Raw genomic sequence first — 25,882 nt, forward strand, 5'->3', positions numbered from 1 at the left:
AATCACGTATGCAGCGCCGGTGTGGGCAACAGCAGCGGAATCTCACTTAATCAAGCTGCAGAGAATTCAGAATAAGAGTATTCGTATTGCGACAGATGCGCCTGTGTATTGCCCCGTAAGGGCTATGCACAGAGAGCTCAAACTCGAACTTTTAAAACATTATTATTTTCGAACTGCGCAAAAATTCTATGATAAATGTGCCATAAGCAGAAACCCATATATTTCATCACTGGGCGAACAAGATCCAGAGTTGCATGGAAAATATAAAATGCCAAATTCAATCTTGGCTCACAGACCTCCGTAGTGTGCTGTGGCTGGCTGAGCGACCGGCCAATCAGTCTCCCGCGAGTTGAAACTTAAATTATAGACATTAATGAAATAATTAGCTAATTCAAAATGGTCCGAAGCACGCAGGTGTAGGTTTGACTCCCGGGAGTTCACTGCCTGTGCTGTTAGGGCTGACTCCCTATGTCCGATGGGCATGGCCCGCCTGCCAGGCTTCACCTCCAGTGCCGGTTGTGTTTCTGAAGGGCATGGGATTTTGAATTGCAAGCTTGCAACAAATACCAAAATGCGAATAGGTCTTGACTTAATTCACCTGTAACTTTATACACCGACAGTTCCTCTATATTTAACTAGTAGTATAGTAGTAGATATTAGAGATTTGTAAATTAGTAATAAGTCCTAGATACTAAGTAATAGTCATAAAAAATATATATTTCGAAATTAATAATTTAAAAAACTAAAAAAAATATAATAATAATAATAAAAATTAAAATAATAAAAAATAATACTTATAGTTATTATTGTAGTTTTATCTTAAGCACTGCACGTCCATCCATGAGTTGGGTGTTTGCATATTTCGTAACGAAATGCCTAGTTTGTAAGTCATTTATCTGTTTTCTGTCTTAGTTTCTTAGTTTTTTAGGTGCTGACTGGCGGCGGAGTGAGTGGTCAGTGCAACCACTCACCACCAGGGGCGCTTGCGTCCCTGGTCACTAAATCCAGTACTGTTAGTAAAGCGGACCACGAGTCCAAGTGCCCAACCCCCGCATGGTAGACTCTTTTCTACTCTGTCCAACACTTCATCCAGACCATCCTCTGTCTCCTGTAAATTCCTACACGTAATGCATGCCAATTTGCATCCCGCATGAATGTGCCCAGGGTTTTCCCTGTGTCTATGCAGGTTTTACCTGGGCCCAACCTATCTCTAGTTATAGTCTAGATTTAAGAGTGAGGGGAGTTAGTCATGGCGCCAATCGCTGCCATGGCTGGCCAATCCCCTCCTAGCACATGATGCATGCGACCCTCTCCCTGCATGGCTAATCCCAGCATGACTAGGCGTATAGGCTTCGGCCTGAGACGCACCTAGGTCCCTCCCTAACCCGGACCCCTCCAAAATACACTTAGTTTTAGTTAGGTTAGGAAAAAAAAAAAAAAAAAGAGAAAATCGTCTCGACACTTTCTGTGCCTCCCCGCCTCCCGAGTGCCTGCCACCCTCCTCCCGTCCAGGCACTAGCCCGTGGTGGAGGCACTCCAGCTAGCATAGAGGCCAGTGCCACAAGTTTGGAAGGAACTGGCTAGGAAGGATAACACCAACTAGTGATTATAGCTCAAAAACCATTTGCTATCCACGGGTCTCATTTTGACTTAAATATTAATAAGAAGGGAAAGGTTGTGTACGCCCACTCCCTAAACTTCTTTGACACCATGGTTCTACCATGGTTTCCAGACACGCAGTGGGATGGGTCCTTAATATGTATAGACCAAAGTCGATTCCTTTACCGAATTTCCAGACAACATCGTTAGTCCCTCAATCAACCTATGTTTTACTTCACTAGCGTCTGGATCCACTACTGGTTAAGGTTAGTTTTAAATCACCCAAGTGTGACAGTTATACCAATTTCTTACTTTAAAAAGAAAAAAAAAGTTGATTTAATGGTCATCGATTAAATATTACACTGAGTTTTAATATATATTTAAAAAAAAAAAATTCTGAATTGCTGCCAATCTTATTTGGAAAGACGTCAGACAGTGCCCATCAAAAAAAAAAAAGCGCGGTGATGAAAATATATTTATTTTGGAAGTGTTTGGATTATCACGCTTAAATGAGCTTCTCCAATGCTCTTCTTAAAATCAACTCTCGTACTTTCAATCCAGCCTTTATTCCCCCGCTAAATGTCGAAACTGGCATTGTCTTGCACCTAACTACTCATTTCAATCCATCTGTTTAGTTTGACTGCAATGAGGCTAGAAGCAGAACGCCAAATCAAATAAAATTAATTTCAAATGACCCCACTTAACTAGTATAGTTTAAATACGACGTTGAAAGTTTGGAACTACTTAGGCCGGTATTCCACTGTAAAATATTTTATAAAACATCTTTTATAAAATATATTTTCCATCTTTTAATAAAATATTTGATGAGTGCTTATTTTATAAAAGTTCTTGGCTGCCAAGTACACTACATAAAAGAGTGTTGTCAAAGAAGTAGTCAGTAATTGCATAGAATTTGATTGTTTGCAGTGTATTAAGTGTTCATTAAACAGTTAAACTTATTAACCACATTGAATTGTTTAAAGAAAACATTATTATGGATGACAAGCCCCCCCACATCATTCTGTGGGCCCTGTTGCTAGAGGTCATGATGATCCCCCCCCCCCCTCATTTTTTATACTAAAAAGATTTTAAAAATTTTTTGGCTTCTATGTATATTAATTCTTAACCTTAATCACAATTATTTTTGTAATCTTCGTGCTTTGCACTGTACAGCATTTCATTACATTCATACTCAGCAATCAACATTTTTGTTGTTTCCAGAGTCCAAATGTACTTATTTGAGGGCTTAGTGGACATTTTTAAAATTTACTACCATGATTCATGGTCCATGAATCAATGTAAACAATCAAATTCTTTTATAAAATGTAATGCCAACCTATTACATTTTATAAAATAAATTTTATAAAAGATATAATTTATAAAATATGACCTATTACACTATAAAAGAATCTTGGTCAAAGAAGTTTTATAAAAGATGTTTTATAAAATATTTTTCAGTGGAATACCGGCCTTATCCTTATGGATGGCTTGACCGGGCGCAAACGTGAATTGAATCGCGGGTAGCAACAAGTTGCACACAACAAATCTGTGAAAAGAATAAGCTAACATGCGAGCCTGTTTGTAAATTCGGTTAACATATACGTGTGATGCTTTCAGAATCGATATGTGACTGTGATTTCACGTTTGACACCTGCAGTAGGTTTGCAGATGAGTAGTTCAGTGTAAATATCGGCTATTGTCTAACAGGAGGGATAAAAAAAACGAAATACATACGAGCTTGATATTTTTTTTTGCGCGTGAAATTGACTGGCATCATAGAATATGATCAATGTTTTTATAAAATAACATTGCCAAATATATGTTATATAATATATTTTTGTCTTAGTGGTGTAGCAGGTTTTTCATTACATTCATGACAACCCTAAGTTTTCCATGAAAAAAAGTGTTGTCGCAGTATTAAAATTTAGACTTTACGAACAAATTTTTGTGTAAGTGGACAACGTCAAAATAAAATTACTGTTCAATATCACTTTTAACAGTCGACATATTTACTGCCTAAATTTCTAGGGGGAAAAAAATCATGAACCCTTTACGACGTACAACGGCAAGTTGGCAATTTATTTACTATTCGAGATTATTTCAAAGGCTTTTTATTTCATTTTCCAATTTCTAGGCCATATTCCCGTTCAATCAACAGCGCAGCGGGTATATTAGTTACATTAATTGTTCTCAGTAACAGTAGAAAGATTTGTTCAAAAAATGTACTTTCCTTCAGATGTTTATTATTATTACTTTAATACTACAACCAGCATTAAAAATACACTTTTTTTCACGTTTAATCATCATATACGTATGTGCCACGTTACCATTATCTAGTGAACTATCTTACGCCGGTATTACACTATGTGGTTGAACAGGAGCGGCTGCTGGTTTCTAGTCGGTGATTTAGTCTAATTGAACTGTTCACAAAGTTTGGTTTTGATCTATTTACGTACTGCAATCTTGAGATACATGCAATGTGCACTATTAGAAAAATGGTCAGAAGAATACTCAGCAAAGATAAAATGTGAGCGAGTCCTTCAGTACTCGCCAGAGATGTGTTAACATATAATCTCGGTAACGAGTAAATTCAAGTGTTCTCGTGTTGTAAAGAACATATAATACGATGCTCGAACACGGAATTTAACGTAAAATTCTTTCAAGTAATGCCGAGCGTGATAATTATACGCAAATTGTGTTTTCAACTAAATTTCTGGACGCGCATCACACGTAGTTTCCGCACCCGCCGCTGGAATTCGCTGCCGGAGCAGCTACGTCGACTATCGAATCATTCGATTTGCAGAGCGAACAGTTAAACTAGGTATGTAATAAAATGGATCCGAAAAAAGCGAAAAAGACTGGGGAAAAAATACTAAATTCCGGTAAGTGACCTGATTGTCAAGAATTTTTATTAAAATACTGCTCATCTTTTTAAATTTATATTAAATCGTTAACAGTATAAAGTTTTCTTTGGTTAGCGCCAATCGATGGCAGCACCGCGGTTACACATTTCCGTTCCATGCAACATCCGCTCCATTCACGAAATAACTCCAACCAAATGCCGTAAATCGAGAGCTAACACGTTACACATCAAAACGCTGCGTTAAGTTTTGGCCGCTGTGGCAGAAACGCGTGGTGTGACACCGGCACGTGACGGGTACGTACTTGTGACGAACGTCTGGCGGTCACACTCGTGCCGGATCGCCTCTGGACCCGTGTGTGCGTGGAGAATCGTGGATAGTGTGCACGGAGCTCTAGGGACGCTTCAATGGCCGCGGTGCGGTGGGGCAGCGGAAGGGAAGGGTGGAAGGGAACTGGTTTGTGAGGACCGTGTTAATAAATTCTCCTGCCCGGGCGCATCCCCCCCCCCCCTTCCTTCCTCCCCCGTGCAAGGTCCGAGCAGCCCACGAGGCAGGACGTGACACACGGACTTCACCGGAGGCGCCCTCGATGTTCCAGACACCCCCAACTGGAAGCTGGAGTCTCCAGGAGCCAGGCGGGTCCGGTGTCGCGCCGCCCACACCAACGTAAATAAGACCCAGAGAGGGGGGGGGGGGGGGTTTGTCTGTCACTCTCGAGAGCCTTCTTCCTGTCCTCCCCACGCGGCTGAAGTCGCGGTGCCTCGTCTCACGGGGACCTACAAAGGCGGGTGCTTGAACGGCGCGGCGATAGAAAAGTTTGATCGGGCAACAAAGGTTCTTTGCGCGTGTTTGGAAACACCTAAAAGTCAACCTCCCAACACGGCCAAAACTGGCGTTAGGAACTTTTGAACACTTAAAATATATCAACGGCGTCGCATACAAAACCAGCAGGGGTACCTGATTAGAATTTTGCTACGGATATTACACATTTAAAATGTTTAGGTCATCGCTTTTGCTTTCAAGCTGGTTCTGAGCTTTGCGCTCGAAGAACATACCGCATTCGATACACCGATGAGCGTCGTATTTATCATATTGCCTTAGCAACGAAAACCCGCCGCTCCACAATGCGAATCAATTTCAATACATTCCCAGAACTTAAGATGTATTTTTTTACAATTTTATTATATCACAGGTTACATATGTATATATATATATGCCTAGTAAGTAAACTTAAACATGAGCAAATGTAATTCGATTCAAATCTTCTGTTCGCAGGAACGACCTATTTCTAAGTTTAGAAAGCTAAAACCTTTTAAGATATATTTAAGTGGACAGTCTCAGTAAAACATAATTAAATTGGCTGAGGGCTGCTGGAAATTAAAGTTCCGTGAGTTTCAGCTCCATTGCCGTTTATTTAGAGATTTTTTTCGTTACTTCCGCGACTTCTCTGGTTTACTTACTTTGTCCTGAAGACACCTGCTCTCGCTGAAGGACGTCAATGTGACGGGAAATCCACGGTTAAAGCGGGCTCCGAATATGTGCTCGTTAATCACGTAACACTGGGAATTACGGTCAAACCATTGACCCTTATCTGAGGCACGGTTATTTATTATAGTTTATGTAATGTAACCACGACACCATATTACATTTTTAATATAAATACAAATCTGATTTTTTTTATGTTAGTTGGCTACGTGTGATATTTGTTTTTACAAAATTTCTCACAAATAATCAATTTATTCAATACTTATGTAATGATAAATCCACAGTAATTGCCCGAAAACAAATAAAAAAACTAATTCAGCTTGATTGATGAGACAAAGCCTAAGTCAAACACTACCAACTCGTGGAGAGAAAGCGCCCTCTCTCTGGTACACTTCAAGTGTCGCAATAGTTTCTACAGTACATAAAAAAAATAACCAGGATATTATTTAGTCATTTTAAATAACCTAAAACAAACAACTGTACGTTAATGTTGTACATTGTAAATGTGCAAAATACTGTTCGAACCTCATTTTGATATAAATGTCATAGTTCTGGGACTGAGTGACAGAATTTCACAGACACAACATGAAATATAAAAGTATAATGTAGACATATTTAAAAAGTGCCAAAGACGCAGATCAGACAACGACGTGGGCATGCACACATGAAATGCCACTCTTGCAAGTATTCAGCTAGGCAGAGCTAACACAGCTGCGCTCACGCAGGCAAGGTCACGGGCGGGGTTCTCTGCGGGGAGCAGGGAGGGGGCAGGGGAGTGCGGAGAGTGATTGAGACAGGACGCATGGGCGACCTCAACTGACCGCGGACCCTATCCGCGACTGCGTCCGACTAACGAGAGACGAAGTCGCCTTCCTTTACCGCGAGGCGAAAAGCCTAGAGGCCAGAATAATTAGCGTTCGTACAATGTCGCTTCATTTTTTTGTCACGTAAAAAGTAAACAGGATGGTCAGATTACATATATAAAACTTTAAATCGTCCTTAAATATTTCAATTCTCGCAAGAATTTTTTCAAAAGTATAAACATATTAGCTCTCGGTACATGCCATTTCGTTGGTAGAAGTAATTTCGTGAATGGAACGGAAGTCGCGTGGAACGGAAATGTATAACCACGGTGCTGCCATCTGTAGCGGATGGCGCGAACTGAAGTTCACAAGCCACAGAGCAACTTTATAGCATTAACTGTTTGACGAATTTTAACAAGATGAGCAGTATACTGCTTTTTATTAAAATACCTGCTGTTGGTTTACGTTTATCGGAGCCGTTTTATTATATAGTTTTACCTTTCATTCTTCAAATGATTCAATAGTCAACGTAGCTGACCTAGCAGCAAATTATAGTGGCAGGTGCAGAAACTACATTATTTTAAAGAATTCTACGTTACATTTCGTGTCCGAGTTTCGAATCATAAGTTTATTTGCAACATGAGAACATGAATTTGTTCGTTATCGAGGTTAGATTTTTACACATCACTGGCGAGTAGGTACTGAAAGACTCGCTCGCATTTTTTTTTCTCGGAAGATTAGGTTTTCACACGTCTAGACATCGTAAATAAAATGAAAGGTTGGTTAGTTAAAGTCACGTCAGCACATTTTAAATATTCTAAATCGCGAAAATGTATAAAATCTCGTATAACACACGAAGCTGCAAGAACGAGCGGCGAACTTAGGAAGTGATCGGGGGTAAGTGAATCTAGGCTTCCTATCCCAGTGTTGGTCGCAGGCGCGCCGGTGGACAAACACGAAAGAAAAGAGAGAAGAGGAAAAAACAAGAGAGAAGTGGCAGACGGAGAACCATTGACCCATGCTGCAGCGTAAAAGTTTTAATGGCCTTCAGTCTTGCTTGAGGGGACAAAAAAGATCGAAATAAAAACACGCGGCAAATAAATGAGTTAAAAACACATAAAAAATAAAAAAATAAAAGAGAAACACCTTTGTATCAAGATGAGATACCACAACTGGATAGAGTGAAGTGGGGAGGGAATGTATGTTTTGAAACAGCATTTCTGAAGTGTCTGCGGCCCATTCCGGGTTTGGTCGAGATAAGAGATCTCCAAAGGCGTGGCTCATGATACATTTTTTTACCTTCTCGACACTCGCTTCGTTTCTCCTTTGCAGTATATCGCTCGGTGAAATGCAACCCCGCCAACTCCCGTAAGTTACCTCACTGGCACACCGACAAAGCCGGTAAAAGGTTTTGGGTTAAGTGGTAGGTACACTGTTAGAAATTACAGTTGATCTACGCTTTACAACTACAAACGCGCCGCAGACAAACGAAGTGTTCATTGTTCCAGCTAACAGGAACATAACATTTTTCGTCAAACTCCGACCATTGATGACGTTCTGACGACATATACAGTAACCTTTGATTATGAACACACTTTTCGAGATGGCATTTATCGCACCGGTGCTACGTTTTTATACCACGTGTGTGTCAGTTGGTGGTGTGAAACAAATAAGAGGTTAGCGATGTAATTGAAATACTTACAGTATTGAAGTACTTACAGTATTAAATTATGCGAATATTTAGGGAAACGATCTTATTTTTATCATAGCTATGACTGTTTAGGAGCCAAACCTATTTACAATGAAGTTTAAAGTAAACGAATTTTGAGGTTAGGAACTTTTACGGTAGTCTTTTTTTATGTGTGGTTTTATATTTGCTATGGCAAAACACAGGTATTGCAACATTAGCGATACAAATTTATTTTACTCCATCTATGAATTAAATAATTATCAAACAAATCACCGATAGTTTAAATGCCCGAAATAAAACAAAATCTTAGAAAAAAAAAAAGTATATTTATTTTATAAGCGAAACAAATTTTCAAATTTCACTGACACTATAGTTTGTTTATTCAGTGGTCGCTGGCCCTTTGACGTGACTGATTTATATTTTTGACCACTCACAAGTCTCGCGGATCACAACGAAACGCACTCACTCCGCGTGTTGGTTCGTAATCGCCGAAGCGGTAGCGCGTGGAGAATACTGTACCGTACTGTACTGTACAATACCTACCTCAAGTCTGCGCGAGTGTTCGCAATCGGCCCGCTGGCCTCGGGGGTAGCAGCTACGTGAAAGTCCGTCTGGACGCGCGACAGTTGCAAGAGCCGGTGGGCGTCTTGGCTTGGCTGCTCAGCCCGCGGATTCTCTCTCTCTCTCTCTCTCCCTACCTTACCACTGTCTCCTAATTCTCCTTTCTTGTTCCCCGAGAACGGCCGCCGTCTTCCAAGTCCAGCCACCCGCTCTTGAAACGATTTGTAATTTGTTGGTCTGCGGTTGGATCTTGAATTTCTCAATACTCAGCCATAATTCACAGTTCAGATTTTGTTATTACATGTCGTTCTTTGACATACCGTAAGCCACGGAAGACGTTTTCCTACACAGAAAAAAAAATTACGGTACTTTTACAGAATATGTATTTGGAAACCAGTTGCCAGAAAGATATTGTAACATGAAACAGGTTTTTTTCACAAGTGTTTCTTACGAAAATTGGCGCATAATTATATATTTTAACCGATGTTTCAGTCAAGCATAATGTTTTTAAAATCATGGAAAAGATAATCGAATATTCAATCTTATGTTTGTTAATGTGTGCAGTTAATACTGAAAAGATATGCCTGAAATATTAACTACTGGAGGTACTGGGACAACACAAATCATTAGTGCCCACGCAAGAATCCGAACCCAGTTCTACTGCCAACACTTTTTTGTATCGATACAGTTGTTTTCATGTAATTTACAAATTTTACATGAATATTTATGTTCCATTTACAAAAAAAAAGTTACAGTGTACGTCTAAAACGTTTCTGATAATAATTGTGTGACGTAAAACTTTTATTATTAGCGTTCTTGCGAACACTAAACACCATGTTTCAACACGTGACTTGAAATGAAAAGGAATGCATGGGCAGGGTGAAATGGGAGCACCCCGGAAAAAAAAACCATCGGTTGACGTTAACACTAATCGAGAGTCCGTACCTCGAACACGCTGTAATTCCGACATCACAATGTCTTAGTGGGAAGCCGACAAAATAAATCGATTGCCAACAACCGTTAAGAAAAAAAGTTCAACTTCCAAGCGGTCGAAGTCCCTTGGTGGACGTGGTTTCTGAAGTTCCTCTCGTGCGATGAGGGTCAACCGTGCGATTACAATCTCGCAGGTATGATTCACTTTATGAACAACTGAGTCAGCAGTTGCATTACTATTGTTCGAAGTATGCTATTTATGTTGAGTCCACGTCACATTTTATCCCCTCTGCATAACTTTGCGAAACAAATAAATTACATAAAAGCTAGGTAACCTTCCGAACAGACGGATTACGTTCATTCATTTATTAAAATTGTTGTACTAAGCGTCTTTGTAGATGGTGAAATTAAGTGAAATCAAGGCGACACGCTTTCTGTAACACGCTTAATACATCAGTAAATTAACCACCGTTGCTTTAACATAAAGAAAAAGATAGAATAGACTATAAAATAGGTAATATGCTGGAAAACCAACTTAAGAGCTAGTTAAATGTTAAAAAAACCAACTTTAAGTATTACACAATGTAACCACTAACTAACTTACATAGAAATACGATATAAATGAGGTATACGCATAAACCTGCGCAATTAAATTAAAAAATTGGACGTTTCCAATCCATGATAAATAAAGGTAAGTGCATTACGCTAATACCAATTGTACACACACATATTCATACAGATTCATGCATTAAGTAAGCTGCGAAGTGATAATGCTAATCAGGTGTTACAAAGATGCTTCTTCAGCCTGTTTTGGGTGGTAGCTACTATTTTCTATAGTGATGACACATGCACAGTCTAAATTATTAATAATCGCTTGCTGCTCTTAACGCTCAAACAGCACGTTAGACCCACTCCGCCAGAATTTATTTCCCCTAAAGCTGGACTCAATAAACCGTCACATATGTCAATCATCCGTGCGTCCGTCAATCACATGACGGCAGCCAATCAGATGGCGCGAAAAATTCCATTCGTCCGTCCGTCAAAACCATACCAAGCTTTTGACGGACGATGAAATTATAACCTCAAAAATGCCTGAATTTTTTTTTTAGATTGTTTATTAGTTTATCTGATTCCATATTATATTTTAACTTGTATTGAACACGTTTGAAAGTTTTATATTAGAAAAAAAACTATGATTTAGACACAAAAGTGTATTTACTAACGAACGGTAACTCAAAAAGAAAGTAAAATTAAATATTAGAACGGAAATAAATAGTTTAATGAATTACAAGTTCTTACTGTACATGATCGTCAAAATAATTAAACTTTTCAAGATATGTTTTCTCAAAACTGTAATAATTCTAGTCAGTTGACAGCATGCAAGTGGGGAAATGTTATGACGGGCGTGTGGACGGAAGGACGGATCATCGAGAGTGAAGCGTGCTGGAGCCACTGAGCTGACGGCCAGCGAGCGCGCACCAAGCGAGGAAAGGCGCCCGCGGTCCGGTTGGAAACCCCTGGCGTAGACAAATCAATTGCCCCAGGGCAGTTAGCCCCCCGCGGCGAGGCCAATAGGGGTGCACAAGTCTGCAGGAGAGAGCGCTGCAACTGCCTCCGAGCCCGGTGTCCCAAGACACAAAAATAAAGGGTTTTAGGTGTCGAATATGCTACACCTGTACCCTAACCGTATTCCTAGTGCACGATTTGTCGGCTGTATATTTTCATTACGCAGACCTTAATGTATAGAAATAGTCAGTACAATTTATATTTAAAAAAAAATTGAAATTGTTTTTCATAAAATGATGACTTGAAACCAAAAATAAACAAATATGAAAAAATGGCAGTAAAATTATTAAAATCATTTAAGAAAATCTTAGAACGAAATATGAGTAAATGATTTTCTTATAAAATAGCATAGTAAAATGTTTAAATAAGTTAAAATTAGCTTACGATATGAATATATTTAGTTTATAAGATTTGATGATTATAGAGCTTTCCAATTGTGAATTTAATAATTTTACTGCCAAGATTATTATCATTTTTTTATGTTTAAAGCCCTTATTTCATGAAAACCCGTTTTATTTTTTTTAACTATGCACTGTATTGAATATTTCTGTACATTCAGATCTCCATAGTGAAAATGTCTAGCCGATAAAATCATCCCCATTAATTTCTGTCAAGTCGCTCAGATTCTATTATTGTTTTTATATTATCGTCATTCATACACGATGAGATATTGCTAATCCTCTTAAACCCATTACGCTAACCTGTGACTGACTTGAAGGAATCCCCATCGTTAGGCACTTGTCCAAGCCTGTAACATCTTTGGGACCCCTCAGAAAACCCAGAGAGTTTATGGTCCGGCCGAAATGCATCCAAACTCTACTAGCTTACCAGGCTAGTACCGGAGCTGCGTCGCAATATAAATATATATTATATTGTAAGCTAATTTTAACTTGTTAAAAAATTAAACTATGCAATTGTATAAGAAAATCATTGACACATATTTCGCTCAAAGATTTTCTTAAATGATTTTAATAACTTTACTGTCTTTTTTTTAATATTTGTTAATTTTTGTTTTGATTTCTTATCTCTACTGCCCGCCCGTCTACGCCTGTCAGCGGAAATTCCCAAGTTTCACAAGGATCCTCCCGTTCTACTGCCTACCGCCGTTGCTTTCAGAGAAGGTATTTCAACCTCACCAGACACTTCCTTCCGACATCTCGAGGGACGAGGACTCCCCGGCATAGCCTTCTTCGGCTAACGTCGCACAGGTACAGTGGAGCCTTAACTTTTTTCATTATTTCCGCAATCGACCGATAGTTATTGCATCTTATACTTAGCGATATAGTGGACGACAATCCGCCGCCTGAAAGTCTCAGTGGACCCGTGGTTCGTGGTTCGATGCCCGGATCTGGCAGTCGGACGACGGGGCTTGCAATCGCTTTGAAGACAGTACAGTCTGCAGCACAAACTGCCTCAATGTTGTCTGGCCAAGCGACTGCTCTGAGGACGTTTACATCACTGGGGTAAGAGACTTCACCAAACAGAACTGAAAGGGAGAGTGAAGTTCGTACTCTTCCTTGCTGGCCCGGCTCATTTTCTGCGGGGGGCCCCTGCGATGGCTGAGCAGCTATGTAGATCGCTCGCCTCTCCCCAAAGCCACCCGGGTTCAATTCCCGGAGGGATAAAGACCGGAGTTTTAGCCGGTGGGAGACGTGGCATGTCTTTCCGTGCGCCGGTGGGGCTTCTCGGGGTACTCCCGTTTCCCCCACGCGTCCGTTCCGTCGGTGCTCCGTTCCTGTCTCGCCGCCACTCGTCTCTAATTATTTTCTTGTCAATGAGACCCCAATTCATTAATTTATTCATTCGATCGTTCAAGTGCACTATACCAACCAAGGGGATAACACGGTCTAGGTTCCAAGCAACGGAACATACATATAAATTAACAAACTTCAGGTTGTCTCTTATTAGATACCCTTATATGTAACACATTTCGTATTTGATATATGTATAGTTTGTTGCAAATATTAAACGAATACATATTTACATACGTTTAATAGTTAGATACAAAGTGTTGAGAAACAAAGGTCCACAACCTGTCCCAACTTATATATATATATATATATATATAGTGTGTGTGTGTAGAGAGAGAGAGAGAGAGAGAGAGAGAGAGAGAGAGTATTTCGCTTGCTTTAGGAAATTTATTTGACACACAAAAATATTTCAATGATTCAAAGCCATTAAATAATTAATATGGTTTGCACTTTAAAACTGTTTGAATTTTGGGTTGTTTTTATGAGTGTTGTGTTTGTTTCACCAACCAATCCTTTTTCTTTCTAAATAAAGAAAAAAATATAAATAGTTTCCTCGTCACGTGGTTGAAGTTTGAGTCTTAAAAGCATTTTCTTGAACGTTTTGGGTTGTCGTGGAATGTGGCAAAAATATTTTCAAGTGGTTTTCAACATAATGGTAGGCATGTAACCTTATCGATACCAAGACTCGATTAAATATCGTCAACAGACACGAAATATTTCCAAAAAAAATTATGTTTGTAAGAAGGCCTCGTACTGTTCGAGTTTAACTAGTCAAGTGGGACTTGATATTAATTTTATTAATATGCACCCGCTTATAAAATAATAATAAACATAGCCAAGTTATCTTTCAAACTACGATTTAAGAAACAAGAAGAAAGAAATTCAACTGCTGCAATTTCGTTTAGAACCTACAACCTTCCACAGGTAATGGATCCCTTACGTGCACATTCCTTCAAGGCATGTGACTCATACGAGAGTCAAAGATGCAGTAAGATTGAAATGTAATTATTTAATGACGACTTGTGCCTCGTTGCCTTTAAACACGAGGCTCATATTGACTCACATTAAGTATGTTTCCGTTTTACTGCGAGCCACTGTGGGACTAATGGTAACGCATTGACTTCGAAATATTTAGCATCTTTTAATACATAAATTAGTCTGAAAATCTGGTTCATTTTGGTCATGTTCAACAGATTCAGTTTAAATTCTTCAAAACGTTACGGTTCTTAGAAAATGTATGGGCGGGTCTACTCTGCTTCTGTCGTAGGTAAAATAATTTCACGAGCGTGGAAACTTTAGAATACGCGTAACGTTAGTAACTATCCTGGTTTTTCCTTTGCTTCAATGGAAATAGGATTCATGCGAATTATTTCAGTTGATAATCCCCCACTCAATTCATCACATCAGACATTGAAATTATTATTACGTGTCTTCCCTGGGGGAGAATCTCTAATCGCCGACACTGTGACCTAGATTTTTGGAGTAGTTTGGGGTACACCCGCTAGATATTAGTTTTCATAACAGATTACTAAAATAGCTACATTGATTGCGAGAAGTAATGCATAAGCTATTATCAGGCAAACATACCAGTGAAAATTAATGCACTTTATTTTGGTAGCCACATATTTTGTGGTGTGGCATACTAAAAACTTTTGAATCTCCTACTCATTTATATAGAACATGTTTTATCATTACATTCGCACAGATTAAATCTCGTTTACTAAGCAATTAGTCGTCAAGTAGTCAAATTAACACTTTAAACCGCTGGATTTGAAACTCTAGCCCCGAGTTTTTTTTGCTATTATTTATCGGTCCACCCAACATATAGCGGCATACGTCACGTCGTGCAAAACGTGGTTTCTTATTCCACTGTAAGAGTCGCACTTCTACATCTCCCTCCGTCTTTGTCGCTTCACGAGTAACTTGGTGAGCAATCGTTAATTGTTACGGCGACCTAACAACAATGTTATGTCTGCTCTCGACAAGGCAGCAAAGTGATTACCAGGGACTCAGCAGGTTACGACCATCCATAAAGCACTTGTGCCTCATTAGCAAGTGCTGTTGACGATGCTGATTGCAACAGTGTGCACGCCTCTCGCCGTATACTTGCAGGACTGTGGTTTTGGCAGGAAGCTTTTTTTTATTTTCGAAATAGACGGAGATGCACGACAAAATGAGTGACGTATGAAATGAATGCATGGGAAGGAGGTTTTGGCGAATCATCCCCCTCCCGCTAAGACAAAACAGCCATCAATGACGTCATCTGCATTTCACTCAATTGAAGAACATGTCTTGGATGCACCAGGGATCTAACCCTTGAAGTGAATCGAGTTTCCTGCCAACACTTGTCACAAAACAAGTCTGTAATAATACTGTGTTGAGATTCTTCAACTGGTATTATCTGCCCATGCGACAGATACCCTACTTAACAGGAAAAAAAAATTACAAGTAACCCGTAGACGCCTCATTTAAGACAACAGTGACCTAAATAAAATACATCTCGCAGCACAGATAACATCAGTTTTCATCCGTGCTGATTCGACAATTTACAAAGCTAAGCTAAAGAAAAAGTTCCTCAAATTCCAGCTCGAAATTTTCGAGGAACAAAAATATTAATTTCAAGTGCACACGTAAGAATTTACAGCGTTTTTTCAGAAATATAAAATCCTAGTCCATTTGAAACGCATAATGCAGAGATAATAATCGCAATCAACCTACGACCGATGCAAATTATCTGAAAATCTTAATAAAAAAAAAGACGTTTGATTTAAAAAAAAAAAAAAAACTTTTAAAAATCTTTAAATGTAAATCTGCTGAGCTGAATATACTACATAAACTAGACTATCATTCAGTTGTCCTTGTTCGAGAAAAAAAAATTCAATTGTCACCCGGCTTCCAGATACCCACCGACTACTGTACGTACAGTAACTAAATGTTAGTACGAACTTCAAAACACAGACTACAAATACCGGTGCATCAGTGGTGGGGAGAAAAAAAAAACTATATTTTGAAATGTTTGTATCTCCGCGCTGATGATTGATTTCCAACAATAGTTAGACTCACAAACTACTGCGTGTGTGAGGTGAGGTGAGCAGGCGGCGTGTTGGAGCGGGACTAGCGCGCGCGACAAACAGCCGGCGCTAACAGCGAAAGTAAGAGCGACTCCCGCCGGCCGGCGCGGCGACCAGTCGTCACGCGACGTCGCGCGAGGCGTCACTGCAGTCGGTCACGCACCACGCAGTCCAGGCGCAAGGAAGCTAACCCGTGTTCGACGAACAGAAATATGGATGGATGGAGTTTTAAGGGGTTGTCCCGATAATTTTACTACAGCAATAGCGAAGTTCAGAACCAATCCTTCTATAGTCATGTTTGTTTAGTACATAACACAGCAAATCAGGTGCTTTGGAAGTTGTATTCCAGGCTACTCTTACAAAGGTACAGGTTGGTGTTTGCCAACAGCTTTAAGAAAAAAACCTTGGGGCAAGTTCCGTCCCTCCTTTGTCGACGGGTGAAAGTTTTACGACCACTCCTCGCTAGGAGGATGAGAGAGAGAAAAGTAACCGACGCGCCCTTGTTCGTCGTCGCCGGGCGAGGGGCTGCCGGACAGATCGGCGCCTGGGGCTCGGAGGGGGAGGCGGGGACTCACCGCAAGTGACGCAGGAGGTCCATCGTCGCAGGCGACTCCTCCGGGCCGGGTTGCAGGGTCCGCGAGACAAGCACCCCAGCGGCTGCCACACGACTGAAGCCGTGGCAGCGCTGCTCTGCCTCCAAGAGCCCGCCAGCGCCGGGCCCTCCCGACAGCCACCAGCCTGGAGAGAGGGGTGGCGCGGCGCCCCCCCTCCTCCTACTCTCTCTCTCTCTCTCTCTCTCTCTCTCTCTCTCTCTCTCTCTCTCTCTCTCTCTCTCTCTCTCTGTACCCGCGCCCGACGGCCCTCCTTCGAGGAACTTGGGACTTATCTCTCTCCCTTCGTCCCGCCAGGGCCGAGCCGTGCTGCGAGAACAGTAGTCGCGCTCGGTATGTGGCCGGAGTGTATGTAGTACTCGCGCAACTTAGGACTTAGCAAGTAGTAACTTTGAACAGTAGTGAGTTTTCACCGTCGCAAAAATACTCGTAACTTCAAACTAGCATAATTAAACATATTATAACCATCAGAGCTTAGATAAATATCAAGTTAGAACTACCATAACCCCGAACCACACAACTTAAATCTGTAATAAGTTTGTAACACGTAACACAGAAATACACAGCTTATAAGAGTCATAGCCATCATAATTTATACACACGCGACTTAGAACTGTCATTGCTTTGAAACGCATCACTTAAGCCCACCCCACACGATGCCCATTTTCTGCTATAACTTCTGTTATACCCATGGGTATAAAAATTTTCATAAAAATTTGTATAGCAGAACCGCAGAAAGATTTATTAACTCCATACACATGATACCTAGAATGCTAACAGAAAACCAGCCAACGCAGTTGCCGACCAAAGCAAACATATCAGGGGAGGATAAACCTGTCGAAGTCAACTTATCAAAATACTGAAAAAAAAGTGAAAGTTACACCTGTTTGTGTTAAAAATTATGTAACTTGCGGAAATATTATTTGATATTTTATCTTATATTTTTCATTTGCAAATAAATAACAAAATTGTTTTAGTATTTAAAAACAAATTAAGAGCAATTTTGGAATTACAAATATATTTTTAAGTTGTAGGTTAATTTCAAAATCTAAAAATATATAAATTTAAATGATACAAGGGACATTGGGTTTACTAAATGTAGTTTATGTACGGTTTAAATTCTAATATTAATTTAATTATACAGTTAATCAAGCTAATTTCATTGTAATAGTAAAAAAATGCTACCGATTCATATATGTTATATATAAGATTTATTGATTACTTATATATTTAACTACATAACTAGAGGAATTGTAACTAATATTTTTTGTAACCCAGTGAGACAAATAAACACGCACATACCGCGTAATAAATTTAAATCTTAGGTGAAGAAAAACATTTTGCATGTTTTTTTTTACCCTCACAGGTGTGTCGCTATGAAGTATCAGTTTATTCATTATTAATTTATGGACACTCGTTTCTTAATAAACGTTGGCGTTTTAATTATAAAATTAACTTTTGGTTTAAATTATTTGTGAACATGTGATTTTACTTTACTTTTTTAAAAGTAAAAATAAATCTAGGTACGTAGTACTATGAATAAAATCAATGGACTGAGACACCTAAATGTAGTTAATAATATTATATCATAAATTAATTCTAATAATTTATATTTGCAGAAAGCACAGTATGTACAATTTAATTATCTGTTATTTTAAAAAAAAACTAAAAAAAAAATTGGACTGATGAGGATTCGAACCACATTCAAAATCACCCTTCTACCGCTGCCATTTTCAAATTCAAATTCAAAAGCTTTTTATTGCGATGTTTGCGTACATTGGTATTTACATAGGTTTACATAGTGGAACGCCAGCACATTGTGCTCTTTTTCCATAGTTTATAGACATTATACAAAATTATTAAATAAATGCAAATGTATACCGCTGCCATCGTGCCCTTCGCCACTACGCTACCGCAACATCTATGGATGTAATAGGAAATAATGGGTAATATAAATTGCAACGTATTTTCATAACGTATTTTAAAATTTCCGATTACTTCTTTCTGTGGCAATTTCAGCTTAACAAATATATTCCATAGTAGTTTTACTATTATAAAGTTTCATTTGGCATACCATTACATTTGTTACGTCCCTTAATGTTGACAATACAGACTATATACGGGGTTATATTGCAACACGTGGGTCCGCCATCTTGACGGCTCCAGCTCGTGGGTATAGCAGAAAAATAGAACACATTCTATTACGGTTTTGGCTAAGACTTCGGTTATGAAAACTTTTATACCCAGAGCCAGACCCCTTGGAAGGGTGCTGAAATGTTACCCACACGGGCGCAGGCGCGCTAGCATAAAAATTACATGAAAACTGCTAAGGAAATGGGTGTCGTGTGGGGCAGGCTTTAGGACTATCGTAGCTGTGGAACACGCAACTTAGGCCGGTCATTAAGTTGGAAGCACATTACTTAAAACTTGACTAACTTATACAATTGCATGTTGAGTGTTCCTAGGTTATGACAACATCCCGCCGGAAGACCTCCCTCGCTCGGACCAGTTCGCTTGTTGAAACCACACCACAGCAGGGTGTGCCGCAAGCCGTACTGTCACCGCAGAGCTCGGCCTGGCTTGCGGAGAGCACCAGGCGACGTCTTACCTCGCCACGTTGAGCTGTTCATTTTCATCACATCCCTTCTTTTTTAGAACGTATTTATGGACATTCGCCACTGCTGGTATTCACTGCGTGTCATAGGGAAACCACAAAAATGGACAATAAATATGAGTATACAAACATAGAAAAACCAAATCAAAATCAGCCGATGCAGAATGTATGAATGCATTGAAAATATATAAACAATAATATCATCATTTCCTACATACCTGCCAAATTCGTGTTATAATATGATACCAGGATGAACACCACACAAACAATCTATTTCTAGAGACAGGAAAATTTCGCGGATTTATCTCGTGATATGCTAAAATTCAAATAATTATAACCTTTGTGAGGCTTCTGCTGTTAGTTCAGCGCTAACCTGGAGGACTCTATGCCAACTAGAGATCCTCAATAAATTAAGTATCGAATCACTAGTTACCTGGAGGTCATCGAACCGTCGAATATTTCCAGTGCCTATCTATTTCCTATTAACTGCTGCTGACACATTTTACCTACCAGCCAGATTGCCTGTGAGTGGATGTTTTAAATCTTGCAATCTTGTTAATGGTACGTCAATTGCCCTCCGTGGTTTATCAAATATAGGGTCCAATGAGAACTCGGTTCAAATGTATGATTGTACGCATTCCAGTCTCTCTCCAAATAATAACACGAATTTTGTGAGTCCCTATTAATGATTAGTCCAACCATCATCCCAAAAGGAAATTCTAGCCCTCATTTCAATAGAAAATGATCTAATCGAAAGTCTGTCGCGCCGGCAAATTTTGTCACACTGACGTCACAGACGTGTTGGACGCGATTGGTTAGGATATCAGTTCGTTCGCGTAGCGCGTCGCGACCATCGCGTAGCGCTCATCGCGCTATTATGATTCCAGCGTCATGGACACGCAACAACTGATATAATTGTTACGGCAAAAATACTAGAGATAGCAGCATCATTGCAAGAAAATAAGAACCACCTTTCTAAGTTTTTCAATCACTTTTTAATTTGCGATTATTTATTGTCATGACCATTAAAGTTTCGCTATCATAAAGTTTCATTTGGCATACCAACAGGCTTGGTACGTCCCCTGGTGATAAAAAATGCTGACTAAATAACAGTTAATGGCGGCAGACTCAGCTCCGCCAACTGAACGACACCAAAATCCGTCCCCTAAAATTGAGGGACTGGCCGTGTCCAATCGTGCACTAGGTGTACGGTTAGGGAACAGGTGTAGTTTATTCAACACCTAAACCCTTATTTTTGTGTCTTGGAATATCGGCCTATACGAACATACAATTTGGCACGTTATGATTCATACGTAAGATAACATATTAAATACTTACATAGTAAACATAAAATACATAATAATATATGAGATTTTACAATTTTTCATATTCACATAGCTAACACTAAGGTTTAACAAGAATTACGTTTTTTCTTTAAGTTTTACTTTTTTAGGCGCGTTGTAAAAAAATGAGAGTGGATTTTTAAAACGCGCGTGCACGGGAACTAAATTTTTCAACGATGAAAAAAAAAAAGACTACATACAAATAAAAATTAAACATGTGCTTTTAAATCGTATACTTTAGTGATTGATATTGAATGCAGGTACATATATAAAAAACATTTATTTGTTGTGAATATTAGTGATATAAATTGTGTTTATAAACTTTTATCAGTGTATTTATGAGTGAGGTTATGTTCTCGTGTGTATAATTTATTTGCATTATAAATTATTACATTATTATTTAATAACTAATTAAAATTAACGAACTATATTAAATATTAAGCAAATGTTTTTTAATTTCATTAACTAATAATAAAAATTTATCTTTATAATTAAATAAAATAATTAATTTTATACACTTGTTTATTTAATATTGTAAATTGGGTATTTATGTTTAAACTAAAATTTGATTGAATTTATACTTTCCCAACCGTATTTATAATTTCATTTCAGTTAATTTATCATTGTATTTCTATTAATTATTTGCATGCAAAATTAAAGTTAGTTGTTTCATCACACCAAGTAAGTATAAATCCTAACGCGCAGACATAAGTACACGCACCCAATTTTTCAAAACGTTTCGGCGTCTTTTGTTTTTATCGTGTTTATGGAACGACGCCACTAAGGTCACATTCTTCCCGAACTCGGATAGAGATCTGTGGTTGGTTCCGGTTTGCAAAAACAATTCAACTCGTTCAGATTCTGAATTGGATTTACGTAACGACGCTATTCAGCAAGGCGATGGTTTTGCTACGAGAAAACAGCGAAGGAAAAGCAATAATAAATAACTGAAACTTTCAGGAAGCAATTTTGTGAGTGCAGGTGCTATAGTTCAGAGCGGAGTACAAAAAGCCAAGAAAATCTTCAAAAAATTTCTCCAAGAACAGTTAACTTTAATATTACAACATATCCTCGTCCATGGGCTCTGATGTAACAAATCCACGTTTTTTGACGCATCTCTGAACAACTTGATTATCGACCGGTACGAAAAACCGGTTTTCATTCTAAAGTGATCACTGCCAGTTTTTCTTAGCAATATACAATATCTTTTTTTAAAGAAACCTGTGAAATCTCTTAACTGAGCGGAGTTAAACAGCTTATCTTACGATGTATGTAACATACAACACTGAGGAGCACAGGCACACTGTGGGTTAAAATTATTCGCCACTCAGCACTGACTGAATTTCTATTGAGCACTTTGGGCGCTTTCAAGCGTGCATCGTTTGCCAAAACATTTTATTCATTCATGCGTAACATCTTAATTCCCGCTGTACGACATACGGCATGAGTAATTTCGTGAATGGAACGTAAATGTATAACCATGGTGCTGTCATCTGTGGCGGATGGCGCGAATCAAAGTTCACAAAGCCAAAGGCTTTATAGTACTAACTGTTTAATTAATTTCAACAAGATGGCCAGTATTGTTATGAAATTCCTTGTCGAAAATCTGGTCCAAAACAGGAGTATATTTTCAAGTCTTTCTCAATTTTATCGAAGCCGTTTTAATATATAGTTTAAAATTTCTGTCTACTAACAATAGTCGACGTAGCTTCTCCGCAACGAATTCTAGCGGAGGGTGTGGAAAGTACGTGTGATTCGCGTCAAGGAATGTTGTTGAATATTTATTACGCTCGGCATTATTTTAAAGAATTCTACGTTAAATTTCATGTCCGAGTTGCGTATTATAAGTGTATTATAAGTGTATTTGCCACATGAGAACACGTGAATTTGCTCGTTACCGAGTTTAGATGTTACACATCTCTGGCGTGTACTGAAAGACTCGCTAAAATAAATGCATTTTTTAAATTCTCTTTTGGCAGCAACACGTGACCTCTGTGGATGTTTGCTTCGTGTCCCACTTCAGTGACAATCAGCTGACGTGATAATTCTAATGTTATTGTTATTTTGTTAATTTGAAGACTGTGATTTATGTGTATAAATGTTATCTATCAATATTTATTTCAAATTTGAATTTATTTGAAACACCTTGAAGGGTTAACTTAGTATGTAAGAACTAAATTGTGAACGTTATAGTATTTACGGGTCTTTGGAAGCAAGCATGCATATTTAAGCTTTCTCTAATCGTTCAATACGATTTTGTTAAGAAGTTTCACGGCAGGCTGAACTACTTTATTTATAATGAGTTCAAATATGCAAGAAATCAAGCACATGATGTCAAGAGATTTCCATCTATTCATTTCCTACTCAAACTCAACTTTCTTTTGTGATCTTTCGTGGTGGCTCGTTCGATGTGACGACAGCTAAACATGGCCAAGGATCTGAACTCAGCAACAACCATGCATTAGTTTTAAAATACACTGACAGGTAAATAAAAAAAATGTAGTAAGTAGGTAACACGTAATAAAAATATTTGTATTATTATATTACGTTGTAAACTCTAAATAAATAACATAACTTGTTTTCCAAACTTTATTTCTATATACATAGTTCGAAAAAGAGATAGATAATGAAAACTATGCTCTTGATTTGGACCACAACAGTCAAACATCGCGCAAAATCTGTCAAACTCCAGGTAAGGCTACTGTTCACTATAACGTGTTTCAATATGGCTGCCTGAACCTATTCACATAAACAGGTTCAGCTCCTTCGTTTTCAACACTGTTCATGTAGTAGGTACATGGTCGTTTTGAGGAAATGGTGCAACCGTTAGCGTTATTATCTATAAAGTGTTATTATTTTTTGCAGGTGCCTCAATATTTTTCGGCAAGGAATGCATCTCCACTAAAAAAAAGTAGTAAAAATAGGAACAGCTTTATTGCCCATGATTGCTTGTTATAAAAACTGGTACCTCAGATGCTGGGTACTGGAAGCCAAATTAGTGGTGTCTCGATGGTTGCACGGGGCGGATGTAGAACGTGACATAACGTCCACTCTTAAGGTGAAATTCTTGCACATTTTAATTGTATAACCCGGTGGTTTCCTTTGGTATATTTTTTACAGAAGTGTTCAGTCAACGTACATGCTTATCGTTTATTTCCACTCAAATCATTTTTCACATAACATGAATTATCAAACACAATCAGCATTTAACTCGTTTTCCTAGAAATAATCATCATTTAAATCAAAAGTTTGACCATACTGCATTAATAATTGATAAATCTCCAACGATGGAAAAATTCACACGTAAGTATATTAATGAATATGCTTATTTATTTTAAAACAATTGAAAAAAATTGTTTTTGATGTAGTATTTAAACAAAATTTATTTTATAATCTAAAGTAACACCAATATTATTTTAATAAAATAATTTACTATATGGCTATTTTGAAAAAACTTACAACTAAAGAACTACTGCACACATTTTGTGCCTAAATATTATTAACCGTTTACTTAAAGAATATATTAGCAATTTAAGTACACAATACGTCATTTTCATATACTAATTGCAGGTATTGATATTATATATAGTTCTAAAAGAAAATTATTTCATGCAATGTAATTTAATTTAAGTCGTAGATAACAGCTTTTTTAAATGAATAAGCCGGGAATAGATTCTAAATCATTGCTTGCGTATGAGTGCATTAAAACTGAGTTAACAAATTGAATTCAAGCTTTTTAACATGGATACAGCCACTAAATACTTATAAATCCATACAAATATTATTTTGAAAAAAAAAAACTCAATCAATACATCAGGTAAGATAATATATTAAAAATCAGCCCGCTGATGCTAAACTGGCCAAATTCCTGAGTGTGCAATATTTATTTTATTCCCACGAACGGTGTGTATGCAAATTATTAAAACTAGTCCGCCCACTGTCCAGAATTCTCCCACGTTGCAAGCACTTCCACCTAGCATTATTTCGGATGCCTCGAGTCAGGAATCAATTACTTGCTAAGGACGGTGATGGCACACTCATCAAGCGTGACGTAGTCTTTAAGCGCAGTGTATATACTGGTATTTGCTTTGCTGCGTGACGCTCAAAGAGGTCACCAAGTAGATTGGTTGGAAAATACTGTAGCAAATATTACCAACATCTTCCAGTACACCATTTGTATAATTAAACCTATTCTCGGTGCGCAATTAAAGAAACCTCAGTCTGAAAATTAAATTTTTTCTAAGCTGCAGAAATTTAAAACACTTGTCTAAACATGTTTTCTTATACTGATATCAAAATAAACAGGATAGAAACTGTGTAAGGGAAAGTATCATTAATAGTCGCTATAATATTATTTTACAACAATTATACTTAAAGTCTTTTAATTTTTTTTTTTTGTTTTCACGCAGCTTAGTAAAAATACACATCCGCCGGTTCAGTACACAGCGCTTAAAGACCCCCGCCTACCTGGGTACACATGTGGCGTGCAAAGCTTCAGAATAAACCTAGAACTGCTGAAGATATCCCAGTGGTGTCTGTTTACGAAAGGCATATAAGAATACGCTGAGAGCGGATGATTTGTTCTGTTACCGGATTTCGCGTTTTCGAAGTATTTTTAAGACAGTTAAAATGGTTTAAAAGCGTGTTTTCAGAAACAGTTTTTAGGAACGACACGACAAGTACAGATTTTTGAAAGCATTCAATTGAATTGCATTACAACCTTCATCTTCATTTCTACATCTTATTTTGTCCTGTGTACGACGAGAAGACTTGCGCTTAGAGGCTATACCGCGGTAGAAGCACCAGCGAGTGTTGCACTTATCCTCCCGCCTCACTGATACACTAATAAGCAACCCATGACCTGTAAAATTGTCTTTAAAAGGTTTTATGTTATACATAATAGCTGGTCTTCAAATAATAACACGGATTTTACAGTATCTAGTTATGGGGATTCATGGACATTCATTAACACATTGGCGATTTAATTTTTTTTT

At 38.3% G+C, this 25,882-nt stretch overlaps 1 protein-coding gene across 4 annotated transcripts in view; it reads right to left on the reverse strand.

Annotated features, from left to right (window-relative positions):
• Positions 1 to 17,009, reverse strand: part of LOC134530672 (papilin) — a 411,300-nt gene extending 394,291 nt beyond the window's left edge. For all 4 annotated transcript variants that reach the window (XM_063365723.1, XM_063365724.1, XM_063365725.1 and 1 more), the window contains exon 1: positions 16,896 to 17,009. In XM_063365723.1, the coding sequence (XP_063221793.1) occupies positions 16,896 to 16,918 (23 nt within the window). In that variant the 5' untranslated portion in view covers positions 16,919 to 17,009. The remainder of the gene's footprint in view (positions 1 to 16,895) is intronic.
• Positions 17,010 to 25,882: the final 8,873 nt, after the last annotated feature.

Source organism: Bacillus rossius, chromosome 3 (genome assembly GCF_032445375.1).
Source record: "Bacillus rossius redtenbacheri isolate Brsri chromosome 3, Brsri_v3, whole genome shotgun sequence".
In the NCBI taxonomy this organism is placed as follows: domain Eukaryota; kingdom Metazoa; phylum Arthropoda; class Insecta; order Phasmatodea; family Bacillidae; genus Bacillus; species Bacillus rossius.